Genomic DNA, 19,771 nt, shown 5'->3' on the forward strand with positions numbered 1-19,771 from the left:
AAGAAGGTTAAGGTGGATCATCCACAGATGCTTCAGCCTTGTCTTTTGCACTGATATGCTGGGTTCCCCATCATTGAGGATGGGATACTAATGGAGTCTTCTACTCCAGTTAGTTATTTAATTATCCACCATTATTCACATGTTGTAACTTCATCAGTTGACACTTCATTTTTAGATGTGCCTTGTACTGCTCTTGGCATGCCCACCTGCACTCTTCATTGAATCAGAGTTAATCCCCAGGTTTGATAGTAATGGTAGAGTGGAGAATATGCCAGACCATGAGATTGTGGCTGAGTACAATTTTGCTGCTGCTGATGGCTCACAGCACCTCATGGATGCCCAGTTTTGAGTTGCTAGATCTGTTTGAAATCTATCCCATTTGGTAGAGTAGTAGTGCCACACAACACGATGGAGCGTTCCCTCAATGTGAAGAGGGGACTTTGTCTCCTCAAGGACTGTCCAGTGGTTGATTGATAGATTGTTATTGATAGATGCATCTGCAATAGGTAGGTTGCTGAGCATGAGGTCAAGTAGGTATTTCCCTCTGGTTGGTTCTCTCATCACCTGCCACAAACCTAATCTAGCAGCTATGTCCTTTAGAAATCAGCAAGTTTGGTCAGTAATGGTGCTACTGAGCCACTCTTGGTGATGGACATCCAGAGTACATTCTGTGCCCTTGCCACCCTCAATGCTTCCTCAATGTGCTGTTTAACATGAAGGAATACTGATTCATCAACTGGGGGAGGTTCGTAGGTGGGAACCAGCAGGAGGTTTTCTTGATCATGTTTGACCTGATGCTATGAGGTCCATAATTGATATTGAGAACTCCAGAGCAATTCCCTCTTGACTGTCCAATTCCACTGCCACGATCTCTCCAAAGTCCAGTATCAATCTCAATCTAATACCACTGTCTATATTTCAGCCACCCCATTTCTCTCCCCCACCCAGCAACTCTCTGAGACCACATGTCACTCATTGTCCCATTGCCAGCCCCCACCCCACACCCACCAATGCTAGTTGTTGTAGAGCAGCATTTATCTTTCCAAAATTCTTTGCATCAAATTGAATCTTCAGTCGATGTCTAAGTTTTAAGTTTAAGTGTATTTATTCGTGTCAACGAAGACTCACATTAACACTGCAACGAAGTTACTGTGAAAATTCCCTCGTCACCACACTCTGGCGTCTGTTCGGATACACTGAAGGAGAATTTAGCATGACCAATGCACTGAACCAGCTCGTCTTTCGGATGTTGCGTTTTGATGTAAGGCGTCACTGGACGCTGACTGTACAACAATGGAGATGTTCAAAGAAATCTGAGATGCCCACAGATGCCAATCATTGACCTTATTAAGATAAAAAGAATGAAAACATCCGGCATTTGCTGCAGTGACAGGAAGCTCAGCCTAAAGTAGGTTCTGCAACAGTTGATGACATTCTCAGATACTTGAAGATTAAAGAGATAGACTTCCTGAATGTTGCACTGATCAAGACCTACATCTTCCTCTTCCTTTACAACAATTGGCAGTTGCTTTTTGCAGATCTTTTACAGCAGTGTGCACATTGAACAACCTGTTTGGAATCCCAGTGGTACAAACCCCTTCCCATTCAGTCTCATTGCACAGAATCCCAATGGTCCAAAGCTCTTCCAATTCATTTCCATTCTATAGAATTCCAATGGTGCAAACTCTTTTCTCATTCACCCCCAATACACAGAATCCCAATGGGCCATGCCCCTTTTTTCATTCAGGAGCGATCAGGATTTGAATCCTATTTAGGATCTTGCATTCAGGAGAGGAAGGGACTTAAACACTGGCAAAACCCAGAGCCTTCAGGAAAGCTGAGAACTTGAAACCAATGAGAATCAGGGGAGAGGTGAAGAAAATTGATCTCCAAAGAAACTAGCATCAATACTGCCACTTCATAACCAGTATACCAAACCAGACCATATCTTCCCAGTGAGTTGAAGTGCTGGACCCTCTTTCTTCAGCCTTTCCAGAATTCTAACACCACTGAGACTTGTGAGCTGTGATTCACAGATTACACCTTCAGAAAAAATACTGCCCTGGAATTGAATTCAACCTCTGAATGACATTCAATGGGATGCAAAAATATATCACCGGCTTCAGGTAGGCTCCCTCTTCTTATTTTTGATTGGTTGAGCCAGTTGCCAGGCAGCGGGTTTGGTTTGAAGTGTTATCCTATCCTCCCATAACACTTCAGATCAGAGGATCTCAGCTTCCTCTGATAAAGAAGTCCTGCAGTTGCCCAGAGAATTGAACATGCTGATAAAAGGACTCCAATGGCCTTGTACAGGATGATTGTAGAAAGGAATACACTGGGTCAAAAAGGACTTTCAATAAACAAAGCACAAAGCTGCTCTACTTTAATCAGTACATTCCAATAATTTCTGATTTTGTGCATCTGTTCAATACACTGAGTAACCGGGACTGGAAAAATAACAAGAAAAACATAGGAGCAGAAGACTGGATCAGGTTGAGAAGGTCTTTCAGTACAAATGCTCTTGACCTTCTCTTAACAATCTCATCCTAGCAATGGTGAAATCTATCAAATCCACTGGTCTCAATATCCATGCCCAATCCAATAACTCCACATGTAGTTTGAACAAAGTTTTGACCGAGTTGGTTATCTTCAATGGGCCTTTAATAGACCCCTAGAACACAACAGGGAGCTGTGTCAATGCTCCCCAATGCATGTTCGTGGCCGGGAAGGATTCCCAGGGGTGGATCTGGATGTGGATCAGTAGGCAGCTGAATGGAGGCAGGCAGCCAATTTAAATAATTAAGGCTCCAATTAGGGGTGACTTAGGGAAGCGGCATTTTGTTGTCTGCCATCCTAATCCATCCATTGGGGGCAATCTTCCTGAAGCAGGATGGAGGGCTATCCCACATAGAGGAGGCTGGCAGCAGCAAAGGCCTATCCCAGGCCCAAACGTTGCCACTGGAGGAGTTTCCCCTCAGCTTTGAGGGGCCTCACAGCTGGCGCTTCTCAAGTTATTGTTCAAATGTATGTGTTTCAAATGTGCCTCCCTTTTGAGTAACTCTGGAGGCCTCCTATCTGCCTTAGTAGCACCCACTTCCCCATTGAGGTGCTTCAGGGTTGCCAGCCCTCTGGCTCAGCAGAATTGGAAGCTTGGTGAATGCAGAGGGGCTAATTAGGAGGGTGTCTCGGGAAAAATAGTCCTACCGGTCTGGATCCCAGTATCATCATCAATCTTAAGGCTGCATTTTTCCATGGGACCAAGAATTCCATTTGATTCTGACGTGGGGGCCTTGAAGCCCATTGGGTTTGATAGAACAATTCAACCCAACCTTTCAGGTTGATGATCTTTCATCAGAATGGCCTTTCGTCATGTAATAGTGTTCAGTTCTGGCTGCTGGGTTGACCTACATAATGATACCCTATGAACTCAAAGGCATTCACAGCGTGACACATTCAGAAATATGCCAAAGTGATAAGCAGTATTAATGCAAGTATATTTGCCATGAAACTCCCTTCTCTGTCTGTTCAACAAGTCAGGCTTCATCTCAAATGAGAGCCAAAGAGAAACTCACGTTTCAGATTACTTGATGCAAAGAGGGAAATTCAGGAAGAGAATTGACAGGGCCAGAGTTGTTTGGGGTGGGGGAGGGTCAATAGTTGGAGATAAAATCATTGTTTCTAGTTTGAGCTATTGAGAAATAATATTATAATTATGGTCTCTTTCAAAGAAGAACTGTCATCATTTAGATCCCCTTTTGAGAGGGGAATGTAACTATGTGGACCTCCTTTTAGGACAGAGACTCACCTGAAGTGAAGAGGCTATTCAGCCCCTTCCCAGAGTGCTACCTCTTTAAAGAGAGTTATCCACTTAGTGCCATTATCTTGCCCTCCTCTATAGCATTTTACTTTTGAAATAATTGTCTACTTCCTTGTTTGTTTTCAACTGTTTTTGGTCAGATATTCCATGTTCTAACAATGCTCTGTATAAAAAAAACCCATGCCTCTTCCTTTGATCTTAAACTTCAAATAATACCACTACTTATTATTCATCCATAATTGGGAATAGGTTTTCTGGATTTACTTTTTTAAAATTCATTTACAGGATGTGGGCGTCGTTGCTTAGGTCAGCATTTATTGCCCATCCCTAATTACTCTTGAGAAGGTGGTGGTGAGCTGCCTTTTTGAACTGCTGTAGTGTAGGTATACCCACAGTGCTGTTAGGAAGGGGGTTCCAGGATTTTCACCCAGCAATATTGAAAGAACGATGATATATTTCCAAGTCAAGATGGTGAGTGGCTTGAAGGGGAACTTCCAGGTGGTGGTTCTCACGTATCTACTTCCAGGTAGTGGTTCCCATGTATCTACTACCCTTGTCCTTCTCGATGGTAGAAGTCGTGGGTTTGGAAGGTGCTGTCTAAAGAGTCTTGGTGAGGTTCCTGCAGTACGTCTTGTAGATAGTACACACTGCTGCTACTGAGTGTCGCTGGTGGAAGGAGTGAATGTTTATGGAAGGGATGCCAATCCAGCAGGCTGATTTGTCCTGGTTGGTATCCAGCTTCTTGAACGTTGTTGGAGCTGCATTTGGCCAGGCATGTGCAGGGTATTCCATTACACTCATGAGCTATGCCTTGTAGATGGCGGACAAGCTTTATTAAAATTACTTAATTAAAAGTTCTTCATAATTTTGTCTCTTCTCATTAATTCCTTAGTCTCTCCTCAGAAAAAAATCTCTCAGCCCTCAGATCATTTTAGTAAATACTCCTGTACCATCTCTATGACCTTAACATTCCTTAAACCATGAAGTCCAAAATATCACAACTCCAAATTGATGTACATTGAACTAAGATCAGCCATTTAGCTCTTGAAGTCTGTCCTCTATTCTGTCACATCGTGGTGGATCTCAGCCTCACCTCCATTTACCTACTTTTGTCCATAGTTCTTATCTAACAAAAATCTCATCAGTTTCAGTCAGGAAAATGCCAATGTTGGCAACATGACTTTTTACAAATCTGTGCTACTTGTCTTCTTCTTTCTAGATAATCATTGAATCCAATGTTACTGTCCAAGAAGGATCCCTTTATAGGTAATCTCACCATCTGTATCTACTCTTTAAGAGACTGATCTAGGGGCCAAAATTAGCCAATTCCAGCCATTGGTTGGTTATTCAGAGGCAGGGAAGATTAGGCCCACTGCGCTGAAGACATTTCCTCAATGCTGCTGAAAGATGCACACACCAGCACTAGATGAGAACAGAATGGTCAGGCCCTCCCATAGCCAATTGACCAACCAACAATCATGCACTGGGTTTCATCAAGAAGAGTGAGAATCTGGGAAGGTCTCCACAGGCAACTGGGGAATAGCACCCAGTGTGAAACTTTACTTTTATAAAAGAGGAAGGAACTAGAGTTTTCACTTTATAGAGTTGCTTATGATTTTTCAATTTCCCGGTCTGAGATAAGGTAGATGAGCCAGAATATCTCTGCTGTTTTGAAATGGATAAACTAATCAGAGTATGAGTCAGCTGGATACACACACATATATACACATGAACACACAAAGGCTCAATTTCACACAGGTATGCACACAAGATTCATTGGAACATGTGCATACATGTCAACCAGCCCTGAATCAGAAACGTTGAAGCGTTGTTCATGTCTTTTCTTGTTTGATGGTCCCATGAGATATTATTATCGATAAGTACCAGATCTGTCAAAATGAAAAACTAAGTGAGACAACCTCAAAGCTAGCTCAACACTTTCACAGAGAGTGAGATGTGCCACAATGATTTTCTCTCTAAAGCAAAGCAGATCAGCATCACGTACTAGGTTGAAACAAGAATTGGTGTGTAGGACATGCTGTCACTGTGGTGATACCGCTAACACAGCAAATTTATCTGTCCTTCACCGCGCCAGACTCCTATTTCTGTTTTATTAACCCATTACTATCATAGAATTATAGAATAATACAGCACAAACACATTCAGCCTGTCCTGATTCTCCCAGTTCTTTGGAATAACTATCTAATTAGTCCCACTCTCCTGCTCTTTCCTCATGCTCTGAGAGGTTTGGACACCTGTCTTAAATCTCTTCTTCTCTCTTCTAAGGAAAACAACCACATCTTCTTCAGTCCCTCATCCCTGGTACAATTCCAGTAAATCTCTTCTGCACCCTTTCTACAACCTGGAAATCCTTCCTAAAATGCGGTACCTAGAATTGAATTCCAGCTGAGCTATAATCAGAGTTTTTCCACAGGTTAGCTTAACTTCCTTGCTCTAGTACTCTATAGAGCCAGGGATTCAATATGCTTTCTCCGAGATTTGTGTACATTCACCGCACCACCCCCCCCCTCCCCCCACCACCCCCAAGGGTCTCGCTATCCCAGCATGCCTTTAAAACTGTATCATTTAGTTTATAAGAGGTGAGTAGTGAACAAAAACATGGATGGTATTTGTATGGGCTTCAAGAAGGCATTCAAGAAATACATTTGTCAGAAACTGTTAACTAAAATTGAATCACATCAATTGAGGGCAAATTAATGATTTGTTTAGGAAGTTAGCTGAGCTGCAGGAGACAGAGGGTAGGGATAATAGTCAGGTACTACTTACATTAGCAGGATGCGATGAGTGGTTTTCCACAGGAACCTATGTTGGGCCCTTAACCAATTTTTATTGTATTTATTAATTTGATGGAATAAAGACCCACCTACCCAAGCTTGCTGATGACATAAAGATATAAAGCATTGTAAGCAGTGTAGATGGAAGTATAAAATTATAAAGGTACATTAATAGATTAATAGGTAAACTGTGGCAAGTATATTTCAATCTAGGTAAATGTGACCACTTGGGACCTATAAAGGATAGATCAGAGTACTTTGTAAATTGTGAAAAGGTGAAAACATTCAAGAGTTTAAATGCTGCTGATAGGGTAAATAGAGAAAAGCTATTCCACTGTTTGGAGAATGTAGGCTGAGAGCACATACCCGAAAACAAACAAAAACAGAAAATGTTGGATAAGCTCAGCAGGTTTGGCAGCATCCGTGAAGAGAGAAACAGCGTTGATGTTTCAAGTCCCTTTGACTCTTCTTCAGAGTCAAACAGAGGGAGAAATGTGATGGATCATAAACCATAGAAGAGGGGGTGGAACAGCTGGTGAAGAGTAGAAGATCAGTGATTGGTGGGAGCTAGGAGAGATTGCAACAGAGATGTGTAGGTCATGAGACAGAGGAAGAGTTAATGGCAGAGTGAAGGGCTACAGAAGGTGCTAGTAGGGGCATACAGGTAAGATATCAGAATGTGGTAATAGGAGAACAAAGGTCAGTACTAAGTGAAAGTGAAGAACAAGTGATAGATGGCCCAATGGGGGAGAGGAAGATGGGATTTTGCATTGAAACAAAAAATGTTTTGAATATAAAAGGGGTAAAGATGGAGGAGACAGGTCACAGTCTAAAGTTGTTGAACTCAATGTTCAATCAAGAAGGTTGTAATGTGCCTAATCGGAAGAGGAGATGCTGCTCTTCCGATTTGCACTGGCTTCATTGGAGCTTTGCAGCAGGCCAAGGATGTGGGCATGAGAGCAAGGTGCTGAGCTAAAATGGAAAGCAACAGGAAGGTTGGGGTCATGCTCTGTGTTGGGGTGCGCATTGCAAACAGCAAATACAGCGGACCAAATTGAAAGAGCTGCAAGTGAAATTTTGCTTCAACTGAAAGGACTGTTTGGGGCCTTGAATGGTGAGAAGGGAGGAGGTAAAGGGGCAGGTGTTGCACCTTCTGCGATTGTAAAGGAAGGTGCTGGGGGAAGGGGAATGAGGAATGGACCAGGGTGTCACAGTGAGAGAGTCCCTGTGGAATTCAGACAGGCAGGGAGTGAGGAGAAGATGTGTTTTGTGGGGGCATCATGCTGGAGTTGGCAGAAATGGCAGAGGATGATCCTTTGAATGCAGAGGTTGGTGAGATTTAGAGTGAGGACATGGAGGACACATGATCTAAAATTGGAGCTTGACCTTTCAGGAGTGAAATTGGGAAACACTTCTAGATATAAAGTGTGGCAGAGGTTTGGAACTCTCTTTCACATTTGGCTTGGATGTTAGACCAATTATTAATATTAAATCATGGGTGGCATGGTGGCACAGTGGCTAACACTGCTGCCTCAGTGTCAGGGATCCAGGTTCGATTCTACCCTTGGGTGGCTGTTTGTGTGGAGTTTGCACATTCTCCCCGTGTCTGCGTGGATTTCCTCTGGGTGCTTCGGGTTTAATCAAAATACTTTTGATTAACAAAAATCTATCCATTTCAGATTTAAAGTTAATAATTGAACGAGCATCAGTTATCATTTGCGGAAAGAATACCAAACTTCAACCACCCTTTGTGTGTAGAGGTTTTTCCCAATTTCACTCCTGAAAGTCCAGACTCTAATCTTTGCATTAGCCCCTTAGCCGTGGACTCCCCAATCAGTGGAAATAGTTTCTCTCTCTCCCCTAACTGAATCACTTAGTATCTTGAAAAACTCTAATCAAATCACCTCTTAACTTCTAAATTCCAGGCAATAAAAACCTAGTTTCTGTAATCTCTCCTCATAAATTAATACTTGGAATCCCAGGTGCCATTCTGGGAAATCTACCCTGTAGTCCATCCCAAAGCCAATATATCGCTCTTCAGGTGTCATGTCCAGAACTGCTCTATATCTGAAGCATGACTTCTATCCTCTTGTATCTTAGCCCTCTAGACATAAAAGCCAGCCTTCCAGTAAATTAGCACCAACCAAATCACCTGCAATCACATGTTATTTCTATCCACACAAGTGGGCTTTGCTGACATAAAAATTGAGTAGAAATATTTTCTCATTTTAAATTGAAACTAACCACACTTACAAGTTGTTTACGATTTACATAGATGATTTAGAGTTGGGGACCAAGTGCAGTGTGTCAAAATTCGCAGATGACACTAAGATGGGTGGAAGAGCAAAGTGTGCAGAGGACGCTGAAAGTCTGCAAAGGGATATAGATAATCTAAATGAGTGGGCGAGGGTCTGGCAGATGGAGTACAATGTTGGTAAATGTGAGGTCATCCATTTTGGTCGGAATAACAGCAAAATGGACTATTATTTAAATGATAAAAAATTGCAGCATGCTGCTGTGCAAAGGGACCTGGGTGTCCTTGTGCAGGCATCTCAAGGAATTGGTTTGCAGGTGCAGCAGGTAATTAAGAAGGCAAATGGAATTTTGTCCTTCATTGCTAGAGGGATGGAGTTTAAAAACAGCGAGATTATGTTGCAGCTGTATAAGGTGCTGGTGAGGCCACACCTGCAGTACTGTGTACAGTTTTGCTCTCCTTACTTGAGAAAGGATTTACTGGCACTGGAGGGAGTGCAGAGGAGATTCACCAGGTTGATTCCAGAGTTGAGAGGGTTGGCTTTTGAGGAGAGATTGAATAGACTGGGGCTATACTCATTGGAATTCAGAAGAATGAGGGGAGATCTGATAGAAACATATAAGATTATGAAGGGAATAGATAAGATAGAAGCAGGGAGGTTGTTTCCACTGGCAGGTGAAACTAGAACTAGGGGGCATAGCCTCAAAATAAAGAGAAGCAGATTTAGGACTGAGTTGAGGAGGAACTTCTTCACACAAAGGATTGTGAATCTGTGGAATTTCCTGCCCAGTGAAGCAGTTGAGGCTACCTCATTGAATGTTTTTAAGGCAAGGATAGATACATTTTTGAACAGTAAAGGAATTAAGGGTTATGGTGAGCGGGCGGGTAAGTGGATCTGAGTCCACAAAAAGATCAGCCATGATCTTATTGAATGGCGGAGCAGGCTCAAGGGGCCAGATGGCCTACTCCTGCTCCTAGTTCTTGTGTTCTTATGTGCCCAACATGGAGGACATAATAGGAGAAAAAAGTCCTGCTGGAAATGCTCAGCATGCTCAGCAGCAATTGTGGAGAGAGAAACAGAGTCAATGCTTCAGGTCTATGATCTACAGCAGCTCTGACAAAGGGTTTCTGATCTCAGTTTCTCTCTGCACAGATGCTGCCACACATGCTAACCATTCCCCAACATGTCCCGTTTCTATTGGAGAAAAAATAACCCCTTTTACTAGCCCTCCAAAAAGCAATCAGACTTCTTGTGAGCCTCTCATTCCCTTTCAGCAATAATCCAGCAGGATCTGCCTGACATGTGGTTTGGCACAACATTAAACATGAATTTAACAAAAAAAGCTAAGATAAGAAGAAAATGTAAACAAGCTTAACAAAACAATGTCAAAGCACTAAATAGATCATTTAAAAATTAATTGAAATGACCATAAAATAAATGCAAAGGAGCAGAGCTAAAACATTTTTCGCCTTTTTGCTTAAGAAGCAAAGCTAAAGAGAGGCAGACGAGGCATCAAATCGTAGTTACCAGGGAAGTGGGTGAAGCACCAAGGCTGAGCTAAGGAACTGGATTTAACTAACACTAACACCATTGAACCGATCAATCAGCAACAAACACTGAGAGGAACAGCCTGTGACTGAAGGAACAGATCCTTTCAGAATCGTCCTCTCCACTTACCTACATTGTGAAAACTGACTCCAGGAGCCAGATTGAGAGTTTTGTATTCTTGCATCTATGCAGCATCCATCTCGATCATTTTATGAGTGGGAACAGTTTCTCCCCATCTACTCTGTCCAGCCCCCTCCTGATTTTGAACACCTCTTTCAAATCTCCCCTTAGCCTTCTCCTTTCCAAGGAGAACAATCCCACGTCTCCAATACATCTTCCCAACTGAATTTTCTCATCACTGGTACCATTCTTGTAAATCTCTTCTGTACTTTCTCCAATGCATTCACATCCTTCCTAGAGCGTGACACCCAGAACTAGACACAATATTCCAGCTGACAAGTGTAATGTATAAGTTCAGCATAACCCCTTGCTCTTGCACCCTAGTTTCTCATATCGAGTGTTTCAAGTCCTCTTTCAAGTGTTCTACTTCCTGTGAGTGACATTTTAGTGTTCTTGTTTTTCATTTACAAACTCATCTTTTGTATGGTTCTTTATGCTGATCAGATATTCTTTAGCAGAGCATAACTCCTCTCCACTATCCTTCAAGCTCAGATCCTGTAATTGCACATCTGCCAATTGTTTCTGAGGCTCTTCGCACAGAACTTCTCCTCGCTCTTCCCATTCCATGTTCTTAATTTCATACCTTCATATATATTGTTGGAAAAATGATGTTTTTCCAAGTTGTCTTCCAAATGGCCAACCATTGTTTTCAGCTCCATAGTCTCTTTCTTGTATCTCAGCTCCATAGTCTCTTTCTTGTATCTCAGCTCCATAGTCTCTTTCTTGTATCTCAGCTCCATAGTCTCTTTCTTGTATCTCTTGATTCCCCCCCCTCCCCCGGAAGACAGAACATTCCTGAGACTTCTCAGCCAACTGGTTCTTCATTTCTTTCAAGGCCACAACTTCTTTGCTCGGTGTTTTCTGCTTGGTGTTGTGTCTGGCTATATTTCTGGTTGGGTTTTCCCCGAGTCCTGTTTTGATTTGCCAACAATGGAATTCAGAGTTGCTATTTCCTTCTGGTACCTTTTGTAGTTCCTCAGAAATGTGTTTGTTCAGATCTTAAACAGTTTGGTTAATAGTGTGCATTTTCAAAGGGATATACTCAGTTTGAATTTTGTGTTTCAAACCTTCCAGTTCAACTTTGATGTGAACATTTTCCAACCTAATTTCATTTTCCTTTTGCAAGGTTTGTGTATTTTGGATTCAGATAACTTTCCTTCATTTACAGTCAGCTGCTCATTCCACAATGCCACATGTGTTGCAGTTTGGATAATTTGTCAGGGTTTCTAAAAAGATATATTTTTGTGACATACTCAAGATAGAGGTTATCAGAATTTTTGGATATTAAGAGAATAAAGGCACATGGGGATAGTGTGGAAAGGTGAAATACAAGATTAACCAGGATTAGTGGAGCAATCTCAAAGGGCTGAATGGCCTACACCTTCTATTTCTCATGTCTTATGTCACACAAGGGCAATTGGACTCCCCTTCTCTCACTGGGGCTAAGGCATAATTTTCAGAAGATTGAAGGAGCTTTAACCTAAACTAGATCATTAAAGTGTTGCACTTAGTCTTGGGAGTGTTTAATCGGACAGTGTAAAGGGATCTTTACTCTGACAGTCTTCCTCTCAACAATTGTCTCCAGTCGCTTTCTCTATTTGTCTATCAGTTTTATCGACTGGACTGGATTCAATGCTTCTCCCTGCTTTCCAGCCTTGTCTCTTCTGAGCACTGAAGGTCCCAATGCTGTGTAATTTCTTCCCTCCAGCTTTGCTCTACAGAAATCAAATGTGATCAGAGTTTTCTACTCTGATTCATTCTCCCTCAAGATCTAAATCCTGAGAACCCTTCAGTCAGGCTTCCATCCTTGCCACAGTACCGGAATGGCTCTTATCAAAGCTACAAATGGCGTGCTAAATTATCAGACCTCTTCTCTGACATACAGTACCAGATGAACAAAAATTTTCTCCAATTACAATTGGAAGGACTGAAGCCATTCTTTTCTGTTCCCATTCCAATCTCCGTTCCCGAGATACCAATTCCATCTCTCTCTCTGGCAAAAATGTCAGAGGGACCTAGGTGTGCAAGTCCACAAATCCTTGAAGGTGGCAACACAGGTGGAGAAGGTGGTGAAGAAGGCATATGGTATGCTTGCCTTTATAGGACGGGGTATAGAGTATAAAAGCTGGAGTCTGATGATGCAGCTGTATAGAACGCTGGTTAGGCCGCATTTGGAGTACTGCGTCCAGTTCTGGTCGCCGCACTACCAGAAGGACGTGGAGGCATTGGAGAGAGTGCAGAGAAGGTTTACCAGGATGTTGCCTGGTATGGAGGGTCTTAGCTATGAGGAGAGATTGGGTAGACTGGGGTTGTTCTCCTTGGAAAGACGGAGAATGAGGGGAGATCTAATAGAGGTATACAAGATTATGAAGGGTATAGATAGGGTGAACAGTGGGAAGCTTTTTCCCAGGTCGGAGGTGACGATCACGAGGGGTCACGGGCTCAAGCTGAGAGGGGCGAAGTATAACTCAGACATCAGAGGGACGTTTTTTACACAGAGGGTGGTGGGGGCCTGGAATGCGCTGCCAAGTAGGGTGGTGGAGGCAGGCACGCTGACATCGTTTAAGACTTACCTGGATAGTCACATGAGCAGCCTGGGAATGGAGGGATACAAACGATTGGTCTGGTTGGACCAAGGAGCGGCACAGGCTTGGAGGGCCGAAGGGCCTGTTTCCTGTGCTGTACTGTTCTTTGTTCTTTAAACTGGTCTGTTCAAAGCCTCGGTGTCACATTTGATATCGAGATGAGTTTCTGACTTCATATTCATGCCATCATCAAGACCTCCTGTTTTCACCTCTGTATCATTGATCATCTTCACTCTATCTCAGTTCATCTGCTGCTGAAACCCTCATTTATGCCTCTGTTACCTCCAGGCTTAACTATTCTTACATACTCCTGGCTGGTCTCCCAAATTTCTACCCTCCATAAACTTCGGGTCATCTGCGTCTTAACTTGCGCCAGGTTCCCCTATCACCCCTGTGCTTGCTGACCTATATTGACCTCCCAGACAAATAACGCCTTGATTTTAACATTTTCATCCTCGCTTTCAAATCCCTCCATGGCCTCAGCCCTCATTATTTAATATATATAATATATATATATCTCCTCCAACTTCACAACCTTTTGAGATATCTGCACTGCTCTAATTCTAGCCTCTTGTGCAACCCAATTTTAATTGCTCCACTATTGGTGCTGAAACACTCATTCATGCTTTTGTTACCTTTAGTTTGCCTAGGACCTAAGCCTAGGTCACGAAAAGCATCATAGAGATGCAAGTTCCATTTTTATTTCTATCTTGGCAGTGCTTTGCACTATGCCGTTTACCTGGTTTTCTTTACTTTAAAAAAGAAGTTCTGATAGTCATGCCCTTCTTCAATTATACTTAACTATTATCATGTTAACTTATTTCCTTTGATCCCACATAATTCAGCAGAATGTTTTAATGTAGACGTGAAAAGGGCCATTGTGAGATATGTGATGCTGTCGAATTTGCGGTATCAACTAATAGATGATATTGGTTGATCAATGTTAGTTGATTTATATTATGTAATCCCTTGTATAATATAGTTATTTTACTGACTAACTGGGTTTTTCTTTACTGTTTCAGAGTTGGGTTAATGCCCAACACCCAGATGCATTATATGAAGTCAATGAGAAAAATGTAATGGTCTTGGAGAAGGGGGACAGTGTTCAGGTATACGATGACCCTATTGCACTTGAGAAAAAGTTGATGAAGGGATTAAAACCCTGGGACAAACAAACTGAAATCCATTCCTCGTGGCAGGCCTTGTGTGGCCCAAGTTCCTGTGTTTCATCTCACTCTGGGGGTCAATTTGGAAACAACATCCAACAGTGGAAGGATAAGTCCTATGGACAGGTATCTATCGACACTGTAACAGTGACTGATGAGGTTGTACCTTGTTGTTCCCAGTGCAGTTACAAATGCAAGTCAACCAAACCACCCTACCTGACCCAATGTAATAGCAATTCTGATGCAGATAATTCAAGTGAGAAGAATTATTCTATTGGCAACCAACTGTTCAGTCATTTGTACCCAGTTACACCAGAAGCCCCTCAGAATTGTGACAACACCACACCATTAAACACCATGATGTCCCTGTTACAATCCTCTGGTGCTCAAGAAAGGACAAGTGGGAATGTTCTTGATCTTCATTGCCTTAACGTGACTGACTGGGGACCCGAAAATGAACATTTTCCTTTGAATTATGATGAAGATGCCTCATGGAATGATAGAAATGTCAGTGAAAGTGGTTCTTGGAGCGATGGAAACCTTGATACTATCTCATCATGCAGTAGGCTAGAACCTGACCTTGGTTATCCAAAGATATCACTGGATTTAGACACTGTTGACAGTGGATTCGCTGAGACTGACACCGATTCTATGAGTGCTGGGGATTCTGGATACAAAACAAATGCAGACACAGGTGGAATAATCAAGGCAGAACAGGAACAAGAGCCGGATGATAACAGCTCTGCTAATTCAGAGCAGGAAGAGCAGTATTATAGAAGCTATGTCAAGCAGTGGGCCAGGTCCACTTCTACCTATACGGACTGCAGCAGCCATGGATAATGGCTCTGATTAGTTTCTAATGTCCTCTAGCAGGCATGGCTCCATGGGGTACATTGCCTGTCTTGATATTGGAAAAGGTTACACTGGTCTCATTCCTGCATAGCTAAAAATAACAGCACTCAGTGGGAGTGATTGTTCAACACATACTTTCTTTGACTCCATTCCAAATTAAGAAAATTAACTGTGTTGAAGAACATATGTCTGTACAGTTTCTTTTTATGATTTACTTAATTTCGTTTAGATTTCCTCTGATGCTTCAGAAATTCTGCTAATTAACTTAGTGTTGCAAAACCTCCAATTTCCCCAGAATTGTTGGATATTAGTCAATATAGGAAATAAAAAGGTCACACTTTAGCAACACTTATCTTGTGAAATTGCTCTCAGCTTCTCTTCTGATTGTTCCCAGAAGCAGCAAACAAAATCTATAATTATACTACTGTCTGCTCCTGTTCCTTAAACTTCCTTCAACCAATCCATATGTCAGCTTTAAAGATATAAGGCCAATTTGAGTTGAACTTAACCATAGTTAAATTCACTTAAAGGTAATGGAGCAGAGAAGGACTGATTGACAAGCAACTCGGCCTTTTAAATTGTTTTGACAGGAGAATCAGAATCCAACGGATGGTTTAACATGCTTCTCAGCCTTTTGGCTAAGATCAAGGCTGGGATTCTACTAGGTCGCCCCACTGCCGCCCGCCCCTCCCCCCCTCTCCCCCCACCCCCCCTCCCTCTCCCCCCGTCCCCCCCTCCCTCTCCCCCCGCCCCCCCCTCCCTCTCCCCCCGCCCCCCCTCCCTCTCCCCCCGCCCCCCCTCCCTCTCCCCCCCGCCCCCCCCCTCTCCCCCCGCACCCCCTCCCTCTCCCCCCGCACCCCCCCTCCCTCTCCCCCCGCCCCCCCCTCTCCCCCCGCACCCCCTCCCTCTCCCCCCGCACCCCCCCTCCCTCTCCCCCCGCCTCCCCTTCCCTCTCCCCCCGCCCCCCCCTCCCTCTCCCCCCGCAGCCCCCCTCCCTCTCCCCCCGCAGCCCCCCTCCCTCTCCCCCCGCACCCCCCGCCCCCCCACTCGCGGAGCGAGCTGGTAAAATTGTGAGAGCCGAGAAATCTGGATCATGTCCTATTTCCTGGCTCTCGCGATCCCACTAGAACCGGATTTCCAGCGAGGTCAGCCTCTTGCTGGAAATGGGTGAGAGGCTGAATAAATTATGCAAATATATTATAGTACTTATTACCATGTGTTAAGTAAGCCCAGTGCTCAATCATCCGGCTTCACTTGCCTTTATGGCCTCTCCAGGGGAGGTTCTCTCTGGCGAGAAAAACACCTGCTCCTCATGAACGAGGAACAGTCTTGGCATTGCCAACTTGGCACCTCATTAATGCCCACTGGGCACTTTGGCACTGGCCAGGGAGCAGGGCCTATGGGGGCTGGATCTTTGGGGATGGGGCTTACAGGGGTGAGGCCTATGGGATGGGGCTTATAGGGGTGGGGCCTGAAGGGGGCAGGGGCTAATTGGGGTGAAGCCTATGGGGGGTGGCGGGGGAGGGGGGGGGTAGGCTGATCCGGGAAGTAGGGGGGCTGCTGCGCACTCTACATGCGATCAGTATGGGGAGGGAGGGGGCCCGCTCTGCATCACGATCGTTGGGTGGGGGATGCGCACCTGGGGCTGCATTTCAGGTGGTGTGGGGCTCGCAATTGGTTGTGGGCCCCCGCAATTGCAGCAGGGGGAAGTTGGGTGAGGCAGCCTGCAGCAGCAGAGACTTGACAGCTCTCTGTCTGTCAGATCTCTGCTGCTGCTATTGCACATATGCAGAATCAGAGGTCTGCGCAAACGCAATAGCTCTCTCTGCAGTTGCTGATGTGCATGTGAGACGCAGAGGTCTGCGCACATGCAATAGCTCCCCCTGCAGGCTGGCTGGCAAATTAAGCCCAGCCCACTGCCTTTAGCAGCTAGAAATGTTCTGGACCATTTTTCCATGAACTATGTGTACAAAATTGGTGTGAAATCTCACCCAAAAAACAGATCTGCAACTCCCCCATTTTCACGTTAGCTGGACAGTTAGAATCATTCTTGTAAAATTCAATATCCTAGTGCTGCATCAAGCCCAAGATGGGGTTCAATGCCTTATCCCGTCATCTTGGATCTTATTTGTTTCTCTTATGGGGACCATGAATTGGATTCAATTGGAATTTGAATTTGGTTTTTGGAGCAAACAAGGAATGGATCTGGGTTTACCTGGTCCACTCTGAGCATTGGCTTTGTAACTTCAAGAATGGAGTACAATTGTTTTTTAAATCAGGCACCAGTCAGTCAATCACCTGGTTCTAAAAAGGTGAGGATATATTTTCCTAGGGTTCAAACTTGACAATTAGAGAATTAATAAGAGTGAGGGCATGGAGCGAGCTTTGAAAATTTTCATCTCTCTCTGCGCTATTGAACTTCTCATCTTTGAAATTCCAACTATTATAAATGGGATGGCTTTTTTGTTATTAATAGAATCCCAACAGTGCAGAAGGAGGCCATTCAGCCCATCAGGTCTGCACCAACTCTCCGACATAACACCTTAGCCAGGCCCTATCCCTGTAACCCCACATATTTACCCCATTATTGTCCCTAACTTATATATCTTGGGACAATATAGCATGGCCAATTCACCTAACCTACACATCTTTGGACTGTGGGAGGAATCCAGAGCACCCAGAGAAAACCCATGCAGACACGGGGAGAATGTGCAAATTTCATAACAGTTACCCAAGGCCAGAATTGAACTCAGGTCCCTGGCGCTATGAGGCAGCCGTGCTAACCACTGTGCCATTGTTAATCTGAAAGTTTGAGCACACACACAGCCTCATAGACTGTACTATTCCATTAAGAAAGATGTGTCATGAATATGATATTTAAGTCTAGTAGGTATCCCGTTAAATCCTGTTATAGAACATTAGCATTTTACGAAACAAGTCTGTGGAGATTCACAACACAGAAACCTGGAGTTTAAAATTAATTAATAAATTAATCTTAGTCTCCTAAAGGAGAGGAAAAAAAATCAATTAATTGAAAAGCTTTAAGGCCCACTGAGAAAAGAAATTCAACATAGGGTGAAGAATTATTGTGCGCATGTGAACATTATACATGCTTGTTCTCAGATTTGGAATCTTTATCTACTTGAATTGAACAGACTTTCTGCACTAATTACATTATTAAATGATGCCACGGTTGTTTTTTGCTTGTATTTGTTAAATACATTTTCTAAAGGTTTAACCTAAATAAAAGTCTGAAAGATGTGACATCCTACTCACTATCACATTTCGAAGACGTCCTATGAAGAGAATATATAGTTTTGGTGGCTTCACTGGATGTTTGCCAGCAATCACCAAATAGGTTATTCTGGACACATTACTCAAATCTTATTCAGACCCTTAAGGTAAAGGTAGACATTCTTGACAGTTTAAAGGTTGCATTGTACACAAGGAGGTAATCCAAGATAAATGAGCTGAACTAACTTGAAGTGAAAATAGTAGAAAAGAGCCCAAAGAATAACCAGTCAATGAATTTACATTTTTCCTTCCACTCTGCTTCCAACTCTCACTGCACAAAATTCAGTTACATTTTGTGGAGACTGACCAGAGGTTTCCATGTGCGCAGTATACTGGTGACCACCTGCTGCACTGGAGTGACACTGCAGTTGCGTCCCCAGTGCGTGCCCGAAGACTTCGAATAGACGCTATCATGATACAAGGAACTAGAACGCGCTGATGCGATGCCAGGATAGCAAAATGCATCAACGGCAGTCTTGGGACCGGCATGGAGATGGGATGTGGCTCTGGACTGTAATGTTGAAAGGCAGACGCCTTACAGAATCATACGGGCAGCAGATCAAACGACCAGCAGCATGGTGCAACCTAGTGGCCAACCCAGCAACAGGCAGGAAGGTGAAGAGCTTTGTTTCAGTCACCCTGTTTTTCCATTGTGGTAAACCACTGTTAGCTTATTGCCTGTGTGTGTGACATGCCTGGACTATACCCTGTCGGCCCTACCCGGGACTCCTCTCACCCCCCCCCACCCCCCGGTCCAGGTATAAAGGCGACTGCTCCCCAAACCCCTGCCTCAGTCTGGACCAGTTCATCGGCATGGGTGTGCGCCAAGTCTTTTGCTAATAAAAGCCTATTTGTTCTTGCATACAAACTAGTCTTTGCTTGATTGATGGTGCATCAATTTTATTAGCAAAAGTTTTGAGATGGAGCAGATACTGAAACCCGACAAACTCAAATTGGACCCTCAAGCTGTAGGAGCCTCTAACAGCTTCGATCACTGGCTGCGCTGTTTCGAAACTTTCCTCACCTCCTCCTCTGTCGTCCAGACCGAAACCGACAAGCTACATGTGCTCCACGCCCGGGTAAGCAATCAAGTATTCTCGATGATTAGAGACGCTGAAACTTACAAGGATGCGATCGAACTTTTAAAAGGCCAGTACAACAGTCTAATGAAATCTACGCCAGACATCATCTGGCTACTCGCAGTCAACAGCCAGGAGAATCGGGTGATGAATTCCTGCGTGCGTTGCGAGCACCTAGCGGGGCCTGCAACTGCAAGGCC

At 43.8% G+C, this 19,771-nt stretch overlaps 1 protein-coding gene across 1 annotated transcript in view; it reads left to right on the forward strand.

Moving 5' to 3' along the window:
* The window catches only part of LOC144510661 (interleukin-21 receptor-like), a 66,993-nt gene extending 51,446 nt beyond the window's left edge, over nt 1-15,547 (forward strand). Inside the window, exon 9 of the mRNA XM_078240348.1 lies at nt 14,203-15,547. Within this exon, the coding sequence (XP_078096474.1) occupies nt 14,203-15,186 (984 nt within the window). The 3' untranslated portion in view covers nt 15,187-15,547. The remainder of the gene's footprint in view (nt 1-14,202) is intronic.
* The last annotated feature ends 4,224 nt before the right edge of the window (nt 15,548-19,771 follow it).

The sequence above is a fragment of the Mustelus asterias genome, chromosome 23, assembly GCF_964213995.1.
Source record: "Mustelus asterias chromosome 23, sMusAst1.hap1.1, whole genome shotgun sequence".
NCBI classification, from domain to species: domain Eukaryota; kingdom Metazoa; phylum Chordata; class Chondrichthyes; order Carcharhiniformes; family Triakidae; genus Mustelus; species Mustelus asterias.